The 10,857-nt window shown below is 31.1% G+C and overlaps 1 protein-coding gene across 2 annotated transcripts; it reads left to right on the top strand.

The window, feature by feature from the left end:
* Nucleotides 1–4,668: 4,668 nt before the first annotated feature.
* LOC111691302 (alcohol dehydrogenase [NADP(+)]-like) lies at nt 4,669–10,634 on the top strand. 2 transcript variants are annotated; one of them, XM_023454927.1, is made up of 5 exons: nt 4,669–4,950; nt 5,251–5,412; nt 8,811–9,421; nt 9,482–9,742; nt 10,535–10,634. In XM_023454927.1, exons 2-5 carry the CDS (start codon nt 5,341–5,343, stop codon nt 10,569–10,571), a joined length of 981 nt encoding a protein of 326 aa, XP_023310695.1. In that variant the 5' UTR covers nt 4,669–4,950; nt 5,251–5,340; the 3' UTR covers nt 10,572–10,634. The 2 variants fall into 2 exon arrangements, with proteins under 2 accessions (XP_023310695.1, XP_023310696.1); XM_023454928.1 differs by lacking the exon at nt 4,669–4,950 and having other exon boundaries at nt 5,224–5,412.
* Nucleotides 10,635–10,857: the final 223 nt, after the last annotated feature.

The raw sequence follows: 10,857 nt of genomic DNA on the forward strand, positions 1-10,857 counted from the left end.
CATTGCTTATCTCAGTATATTCAAAGTTTGATGAAAATGCACACGAACTATGAACTATGAACTTTTTCACTTTAGAGAAATCTTCTGTCATCTCTTTATATAAAAAATGTAGATAGGATATTATATAAATATGTGACTGAAATATACAGGGCTAGAAAATCCACATGGTTAGCCGTTACATGAGAGCGACAAAGTATATATAGTGAAGACGTTTCATAATCTGAATAGTCAGCGCCCGTTTCGGGTTAGAAGTGGGACTGACTATTCAGATTATGAAACGTCTTCAATGTAACCATCCTTGTCTATCGCACGGATTTTCATGGCTTACTTTATCGCTCTCACGTAACGGCCGATGTACCATGGGGACTTTCCGAACCTGTATATGTATTTTAATAGTTCGAAGAAATTGCGCAGCGTTGCGACTTGATGATATGATGATTGTTAAATATGATAAAAAAATCTAAAAGATTATATTTTCTAGACCATAAGTATATAATTATCTGCTTTAGAAAATATAATCTTTTAGATTTTTTATCATATTCGACAATCATCATACATATCATCGATTCGCAACGTTGTGCAATTTTCTTCGTATTGATAAAATACATATTTCACGAGTCACACTTTCTAGAATGGAATATTTTCTTTATACAATCTGCAAATGTTTAGGGAAAAAAGGAATAAAGTTCTGCCAGGTTCCATTTTAATGTTTAAATTTACAGTCCGTAATAAAATTTGAACAGGATTGTGAACATTTATATACAAGGCGTAATTAAATAAATGTAAAAAAGATGAAAATTAAGATTAAGAAATTATTCATCAAATACCTTTTAATTCTATATTTAAGGAAGAAATGTAAACTAAAATTATCTCTCTCATTTAAGAGGTTATAAATCCGCAAACAGCGTGAAGTATAAGTTTTGCTTTTGCAATTTACAGCAATCTGCAAAACAAATCTTTGACTGAGAATTTGGTGTACGCGTAGAATGTGCTAACTATCGCCAAACCGTTTGTTGACGGTCATACCGGTGGAGACCTTTCTGTGGATTGCCAATCTGGCACATTCATTAATTTCTATGATCCAAGTTATTTGATTATTTTCCCACTACTCTCTTTTACATTCAGAAACGTCCACTCTCAATTTGTGATCGCACAAAATGCAAAAATCCCGACTCCAATCATGTCAAATTTCAGTGTAAAACAACTGTCTTTGCAATGCAAAATGCACAAGTGTTAACAAATCCACAACCTCGAATATGTAATGAAAACAGTTTGCAAGGTATCAGAAGTTTACTGCAGAAACAAATCTATAATAACCAGTCGAACTTGGGTATAACATCAATTGATGGCGCTGCATTCTGTCATCTTTATTATTTGTAGTATAAACTGAAAACTGTTGATTGTCTACTTATAGGTATACCTACGTTGACTGAAATATTGTACTAAGACCAGGGATGGGTGTTTACGCGTCAACTTTAATTGTCGACATTTACGTGTAGACTTTGTGTAGACTATGTAAACAATGTATACTACGTAAATAACATAGACAATGTAGAGAATGTTGACCAGCTGTTCTGTTTAAACTCAAAATCAACTAACATTTGAAAGCTCCAAAAAATTAATTCCTGTATACTATTCACTTAAAATAAGAGCTTCAGGCCTCTAAATTTGTTGAATATATAAATGAAGAAGAGGATAGTTAGTGATAAATGATAGACAAAAAAGAAAAAAATTTTAAAATATTTGTTAATTTTCTATTATTCTCTTAACCACTAATTTATAATGTTAATTTTTATTTTGTTATACTTACTATAGTTCTAAAGATGTTTTAAACAATAAAATAATAATTTTATTTAATTTCATATCTTTATTAATTGTTGACATTGTTTACATTGTTGACATTATCTACATTGTCGACACCAAATTATGTCTACATGTAGGTGATTGCCTACGCGTAGACAATTGTATTTTCTACGTCGCGATTGTCTACCTGCCCATCCCTGACTAAGACCTTTAACTTTACAGGAAAAAATATAGTCCGACGAGTCCGACGACGTACCCGACTACAGATGTGTTAGTGTCCTCCATCTGTAGTCAGGTACAAAAAGGTAAAACCCAATGCGCTGTATATTTTGGTTTGCGTATGGACTACATAAAAGTAGATCCGTCTATTTACAGTGGCGTATCATTAGTTATCGCTCTTTAAATTGTAGAAGAAATTTAGAATATATTGTATACATTTATAAATTCTCACTGACTGGAAGAATAGTTTTTCTTGAAAGTAAAGCAATAATTATTTAAAAAAGAATGCTATTTACATAATACAAAGTAACAAACCTCTTTCCTCATTTTAGTTATTAAGTCGTGCCTCAAATTAAAAAAAATATTATATAAGGTGCATAAGGAGAAGTACAAACTTATTTGCTTATTCTGAAATCTCTCAATATAATTGAGTTTCCAAAGTAGAAAAAAAATTTATCAAAAAACAACCCCTGACTAATCTTTACGGAGGATGGATTATTTATTTTTTTATATACATATTTTTTAATTTGCAGTGTGATAAAGAATGGACCCTCTTTTATATAACTAACCATACCTACCAAATGTTTTTAACACAACTTAAAATCAGTAATTCTTTGTTGTTTGTTACATTTTTGCTGATACGTTTTTCATCAGTTCACAAACAATTTATCAACATTAAAAGAGTTAAATTTCATTCAGTACTAAAGAAAATCAGTAAAGACCTTTTTTAATTTTATTTGAACACTGAAAATTTCAATCAACGTAGAAACTGTTGGTTTTCTATCTATCTATATATCTTCTATGTTGAGTAACTTTAGTGCCATTTATCTAGACTGAACTTAGTTTTCAATCCACAGATGTCAGCACAATTTATTTCATTGCTTTAACGACTTTTTAGAAAAATTAATTAGAAATTTAGGATACAATTGCGTAATAAAAGTAAAAAAAGTAAAATAAAAAAGGAATATTAAATTTGGCACAAACACGAATGTTTTGTGAAAAACGTCAAGACTAATGTAGTTCAATTTTAATTTTTTAAAATTTTGCTAAATTTTTGGTTTAACTATTTTTGAGTTCTGACATTATGACATTTTTTAAGTATGTAACAAATGATAATAATTATAGTTGTTTTTAAATTGGAAATCATTTGCTGAATGATGTTTTTCTGAACGTGATATTCCTTCTATATGCTTAAAAATGTTTTAAGGGTTAAGTCAGCATTATAGAATTTTTAATGAGAAAATAGAAGAATTGCTATGTAATAACTCAAAAATAATTGAATATAAGAAAACAAAATCTTCCAAAAAATCAAAAAATCTGAGTCTATAAAAAAAGTTCAACGTATACAGTGTGTCCAAGATAAGGATGGGATAGCATTAGGATCTAGGAAACAGTAAGAGACACGGGGTGGCTCAAATTAGAAAAAAGTTGTGTTTTTTTATACCTAACAATAGGTATGCCCTTTAGAAAGTTTTAAAATTCGGAAAAACCCGAAATTTTGCAAAATTGTTTAGTTTTTTTCTGGCTTTGTTTGAAAACAAACATTAAAATAAACTGCATATTTACAATGCCACTTTTTTCGCTCTATCCAATGGCGTCAACATTTTTGCAATCCGACGTTTCGACTTCGAGGGGGCATCATCAAATCTAAAATCATTTTTAAATCTGAATCAGATGATATTACCATTGTAAACGCATAAAAAGGTTTTTAGCTTGTTTTAGCTATCATTTAAAATTTTTCCTGAGTACGGCTCTGAACGCTTTCAAAATATCTATTGGAGGAAGTCATAACAGTATAAAAGTCAATACCGCACAAAACATCTAACAATTTTTTTTACTACTATTAGCAATAGGTACCTACTAATTAGAAATAATAAAACATTTCATAAATTCGTATTATTTTTTTATTAGATACAACTTTTTAAATTATTGATTGACATGTATACTGCTGACTTCCTTCAATAGATATTTATAACTAAGGAAAAATTTTAAATGATAGCTAAAATGTTTTTAAATTACAATAGTAATATCATCTAATTCAGAATTAAAAATGACTTTAGATTATGTCATAAAAATAGCAGCGACGTATTTAAAAAATTAACCTGATGATGGCCCCTCGATGTCGGATTGCAAAAATGTTGATGCCATTGGATAGAGCAAAAGAAAAGTGGCAATGTAAATATGCAATGTATTTCAAAATTCGTTTTCAAATAAAGCCAGAAAAAAAAATAATTAATTTTTTTAAATATCGGGTCTTTCTAGATATTTCTGGAACTACCTGGAATTTTAAAACTTTCTAAACGGCATATTGTTAGGTATAAAAAACAACTTTTTTATAATTTGAGCCATTCCGTATCTTTTACCGTTTCCTATATCCTAATGCTATCCCATCCTTATTTTGGACACACTGTAGATATATATTTTCTTACTGTCATGAAATATATAGCACCATCTATTGTTAGCTGTCTAGTTAATTACTGGAGGTTTCAAGTTTTCTTATCCCACCAATTTGAAATACTCAGTGGTACGAACTATTAGAATCTAGATGACGACGTTTTGTTATCCCGTAATATTGAATATTTCAGATTCCATTTCGGTTGCTCCAAAGGATAAGTTTATTGTCACGGTTGCCATAGTGATTACGCGTTTCGGCTTCCGGCTTTGCATCGTAAATACAATAATTGCCATCTAATATTGTAAAATTAACCCACAGATGTTGATCTTAGAGCTACTACCTTAGATACCCGATGAAGGTCGTTAGTCTTCACTAAATTTAATTTTAGCTTTAAATAAACATAAGACTACATTTATTGTTTCATATTTTACGTATATAATAATTATCTAATTAATAATAACGCAGATATAAGATAAACAAAGTGTTGAGCGAGAAAGGGTGAAAACTGAATGAAAAAGCAGTAACGACATTAGGTAGGTATGCAAAACATTTTTCTGGTGATTTAAAATTCAATGTTGAGTCTCTCCATACCAATTTCCTTATTTTTTCATCGAATGTCAAGGTTAATGTCATTGCCATTACTTACTAATACCCCAGACATAACATTGTGACACAATATTGCGTAAGCATGCATAATATTATGAGAGAGAGAAAAATCAGATAAGTTAAAAATTTAATATCAGATAAGTATATTATTTCTTTGTCGCTAACATTTTACAATTTATCTGTACTGTAAGCTTATCATTTTATTTGTTTAGCTCTTATGTTTCCAGATCAGAGTATATATTGCAGTAACCACCCAACTATATTTAGTCCTGATCAAACTGCGGCCAGTGTTGTTAGTTAAGTGTTCGTTAGATAATATGGCGGCAAAAATATTCATGGATATGCCAGGAGGGCTAAAGATGCCCGCCATTGGGCTGGGTACTTGGCAGGTAAGCTAAACATAGTTTAATATTCTTAATATATAAAAAAATAACCGCTTACAGACCTTCAAATGGTGGTCAAGGTCGTTGGTGCGATAAACAAACAAACAAATTCGCTAATTCACTTAATCTATTTGTTAAGTTTAAATCTCATTGCAGTATTAGTGCAAATGCAAACAAATTAAATTGTTTGTAACATATTCTATGGATTTAGATCAGTTAAGTCAGTAAATTTATTTGTAAATAGGAAAACAATTCAAATTCCTTATTATGACTTTCGGTCATAATAGCATATATTTTAAAATAATAATTTATCTCCTTATTTTTTCAAGATCTTTTCAAATGCACAGTATTTTTACAATACTGAATTTAGAAAATTAAAAAATTGCAAATAGTTTAAAACGAACTGAACTAAAGGGAAAAAAATCATTTGATGAGCATTTAATAGCTTTATAAAACAGTTTATTAGTTGTGTGGATGTTTTTATGAAAAAAAATCATCTTTTTGGTTTTATAATATATTTTTTAAACATTCAGTTTGAAATAGCTTCCCCATTACCTTTAAATTAGCTTACAAAAACACAAACATCGGCATTTTCTTGAGGAAAATAAAACATATGTTCCAGTGGAATTACTACTAGCAAATTTCTAAAATAAATTTTATATTTATCTCTTTCGAAGATATTTTGACAATGTAACTAAACCTATACGATTTATGAATTTCATGTTTTTTTGCTCTATTGTAAAGGTATTGAACTGATTCAAATAAATTTAAAAAAAAATGTTTTCTTAAGGATCTTTCATAAATACAGATATTCAATTATTAGCTCTCACGTTTTTACTCTCCATTAAAGTATTAAGTTAATTCAAACAAATCCTGTCAAATGAAGTCAAACAACATTCTTTCGGAAATCTAGGTGTCCAAAAAAAACACCCAACCTCACAGACAACAGCTAACTGCTGCGGGACACAACTACTCTATGGGATACATGCCTCAACTATTATTAAAATACACCACGCTAATACTAATTAAACTTATAGTAAAAAATAACTATTCAAAATAGGTAGGTAGTAGGTGAGGTTGGATGTCTTTTGCACACCTAGACTTCTGGCACAGACGATATAGCTCCGCTCCAAACCGCTACTGGAATAGGACAGCAGTTTTAAATTTACGAATTACCGATAGAGTGCACCACCAATAGAATTTTAGGAAGAATCAAATGCAGCGGCCCGCATTTATACGTGTATCCAAGCAACATAAGTATATACAACAGTTTGGCAATGTTGTCACGCGTACTTACGGATTTATTTTGTACACTCTATTATCAATGCCTGTTTTTTGCGTTGCTGTATTTACTTAAATGTAGGTATTGATAAAAATGTTTTAAAGAATGAACGAATAGGTACCTATGTAGTCAACTTAGACGATCGGACATTCTGCAGCGGTTATTTAATCATTATTCCGTTAATTAGCTACTATTTTTTTTTGGTATTGAAATACTGCAAAAAATATATTTCCAAATAAACAAAATTCCTAATGAAATTTTAAACAGCTTGTAATATAATTTTTTTAATGTTTGATGATAAATTTATTTCATATGGATCATTTGTACGTTGCGGATTGTAGGTACAGGGCTTTTGTTTGCATTTTGACACCCACTTATAGGTTTAATAATTAAAGATAGAAAAAACTTTAAATACAAATGTACGACTTTTCCTTAACTTCTTTTGACATCAAAAATTGCTGGCATTAAATATATGCTTAAAGTGAAAAAAAATTAAAATACGTCCTTATTGAAATAACAAACAACGATTTTTATAACTAGCCTTTACAACAACATAAGGAACCTGAAACGAAATAACATTACCTACCAATTTTTACAAAATTTCAAAATGCAAGTTCTTATTTGAATTAGCTTACTACTTTTTTAATAGAGCTAATAGAAAATTTGTTCAAGGTTTTGAATACTTAATAGCATGAATATGTATTTGTCATTAATAGTTAATCACGGGGATTAAATTTCAAATACCCCGCTGTTGACTATAATAACTAAAGCCAAGGTTAATAACACTATTATTAAGTATTTATAATTTAATAAATAGCAACAACTTTGTGTATGATAACCGATGTTTTCAAGTATGACGGAGGACGACGGACAAAATACGGCTGACAGACAATTTTAAATTTATTTCTATATTATGTCAAACTAATCGATACTTCGATTGATTGCTGTGAAATAAAACAAATAGTAAACTTCCCATATTGCACACACTGCTCTGTGCATATAATTTTTTATCCACTTTTAGAGTTCCATCTGTTTCGGAAACTGTTTTGGAAATTAATAAGCTAAGACGAATCATACGTTTACTTGGGTCCATATCCAATCCATAAAGTATTCTGGTTTTCTTAACTGAAAGAATATTTCAGATGTACATTTTTAGCTCAATTGGAAATCTACAACTTCAGCAACTATAAATAATTATTTTTGGTTATCCAAATAAATAAACATACTTTTCAGTAGGTTTGATGTAGATCTTCTTATGCATATTCATAGTGTCATTTCGTTAATAAAATTAATGTTCCAATTAGTGACGATGTTTTTTTTGTTATCTCAGACAGGTATCTATAAATTAAACATCCTCTTGTTTATGTAAATGTATATCCGACCATAGCAATACGATAAGAGACCCTTTATTGTTGTTTTGATGGACATCCTCATATCGACAAGGTGCCTTCTTTTCGATAATAAAATGGATATACCAGTTATGGATATCCGTAAAATGTATTTCTCTTAACACAAATAGATATCCATAAATTTAACATGTATAGAATAACTTAATGGATATCGGAACAAAGTACGACATCATTTTATTAAATTAATATCCCAATTATGATCATATATAATATGTATTTCTTTTAACTAAAATATAAATCTATAAATTCAGTATCCCTAAAATGTATTTTTTGGTTATGTCCCACTTATATTAAAAGGACCATATTTATAACCAGATTCCATATTGCACGGATGCTTCGAAATTCTGATCCGTTAAGCTGCTGTACGATGCCGTTGTTGGTTGCTCTCGATATTCTGTATTTCCACATTTTATTTATGTGCCTCATGGAGATGCAGGTATACAACTTCACACGTCACACTGTTGTAAAATAGACATCCATCATGCTAACTTTACATTGACCATAATTCACCACTTTGACATCCACATTACTAATTCTATTCATAAATTGTACAAGAATGGATATCTCAATAAACACAAAATATGACATTTATTACCCACAAAAATGTAGATAGTAAATTATGGAATTTTTACCCTAATAAACTAGGTTGAACATTTCCATAATGAAGGTATCGCCTTAAATATATTTTGTCACTTACTCATTACTTTTTTCAGGCCACTGATGAAGCAGAGCTTGAATCAGCCCTAGACGCTGCTCTTGAAATTGGTTACCGTCACATTGATACCGCTTTCGTATATCAAAACGAAGCAGTCATTGGACGCGTGCTTCAAAAATGGTTCAAGTTTGGAAAGCTGAATCGAGAAGACCTCTTTATAACCACCAAGCTCCCAATGCCTGGCATACACCAAGACAGAGTGGAGATGTTTATGAAGAAATCACTGGAAAACCTTCAGTTGGACTACGTTGATTTGTATTTGATCCATTTCGCTGTTGGAACTAAATATGTTGAAAACCAGGCGAGGCCATCACCAGATAGTCTTCAGACTGTGCCAACTGATCATGTAGCTATTTGGAAAAAGATGGAAGAGCAAGTTGATGCTGGAAGAACCAAGACCATTGGTCTGTCAAATTTCAATGTTAAGCAAATAGACAGAATATTGAAATCCGCCAGAATCAAGCCAGCGTGTCTGCAAGTCGAACTTCATGTCTACTTGCAACAAAGGGAACTGGTAAACTTTTGCCACCAAAATGGAATCGTTGTAGTTGCATATTCTCCTCTAGGCTCTCCAGGATATAACAAATTTATAGCGCAGTTTGGAAAGGAGTAAGTATTTCACGATGTGCTCTCGTACATTGTCTTGGCACTACAATGGTTTAATTTCAGAGCGAGGAAGTTACCTGATATGCTTCATGATGAAACCATAAAGAAGATCGCCACCAAACATAAGAAATCTAACGCTCAAGTCATGTTACGGTACTTGTTACAGAGAAGTATTGTAGCTATACCAAAGAGTGTTACTCCTGCCCGACTCAAAGAGAATATAGACGTGTTCGATTTTTCTTTGGACGCTGAAGATATGAAAGCTTTGGATAATCTCGAAGTTGGAGAACAAGCTCGTGTGTGCGATTTCAAAGTATTCCCTGGGTAAGTAGTCGCACTGTTTTATCACAGCATTTCAACTAGCAATTTCGTTTCCTTGTCAACACTTTGATTTCTACATACCTACGTTTAGGTGTACTCGGACTAAGGCGATCACGGCTGTGCTAAAGTATATTTACTTGAGCAGGAAAACATATTAAATGATATTTATTGGCTATTTGTTCGTGACAACGTGCTATAACTAAAAGAGAGTTTTAAAACCAATTTAATGTAATGTTATTTGCATGATGCGTTTTCTGATGTTACATGTTACATAACTTTAACGAGCTTCTCAAATGAAAGGTTCTAAGAAAGCCGGCCGTCCTTTGGATGCGTTTTCGTCCGAACTGGATTCGGATCAGAAAACTATTCTCCAAAAGATAAATGCTGATTTGATAAAACTTGTCCTGGCGAAAATCATTCGGATGAAAATGCATCCAAATTACGGCCGGCCTAAGTATCTCAATAACTGATTGAATTACATTTACTTAAAAATGTTAGAGTATACATCCATATTGACAAAATCCTTGAAAATTATTTTTGTATCACGCTCCTTAAAAATTCATCTTCTACAGTATGTTATTTACTAAGTTAAAAATGTATAATTGTGTTTTCATATTTTTTCATATTATAATCAATACATAATCTGTATAATTCGAAAATGAGCTGTCTTGTACAGAAAATATGGTCGGAAACATGGTTTCAAAACTGCTAAATTTTTAAACACGTGTCACTGTTTATTGCTCACACAAAATTGTGGAGTGTCTCTGCAAAATTAATATTTGAACTTTTTTGCAGGTTACTGGACCACCCAGAATTCCCTTTTTCAAAATAAAAATCTTTATATACACTGAGCTCGTAAAGTTTGGAATAAATTCGATAAATCGTTATTGAAGGGTTTTGACAGGAAATCCTCGGACACGTCAACTTTAGTTTGTAAAATGTCACTTTTTTCAGCCATCGACTTTTTTTTTGTTTGGTTTGTTTTTGAGCTATGACGTCATCGGCAATTTTTTTAAATGGCAACCCATATTTTTTTCCACGGATTTCGATAGAGCACATTTTTCTGAGTACGAATATGTCAAAAACGTATGACCTTCAAGATGGAAGTTTTCGAGATA

The sequence above is a fragment of the Anoplophora glabripennis genome, unplaced genomic scaffold, assembly GCF_000390285.2.
Source record: "Anoplophora glabripennis isolate ALB-LARVAE unplaced genomic scaffold, Agla_2.0 scaffold44, whole genome shotgun sequence".
Classification (NCBI taxonomy): Eukaryota; Metazoa; Arthropoda; class Insecta; order Coleoptera; family Cerambycidae; genus Anoplophora; species Anoplophora glabripennis.

Coding starts and splice junctions, on each gene's coding strand:
- LOC111691302 (XM_023454927.1), top strand. CDS start 5,341: ATGGCGGCAAAAATATTCATGGATATGCCAGGAGGGCTAAAGATGCCC. Junction 5,413..8,810: donor TTGGGCTGGGTACTTGGCAG/GTAAGCTAAACA, acceptor TACTTTTTTCAG/GCCACTGATGAAGCAGAGCT. Junction 9,743..10,534: donor GATTTCAAAGTATTCCCTGG/GTAAGTAGTCGC, acceptor ACTTTTTTGCAG/GTTACTGGACCACCCAGAAT.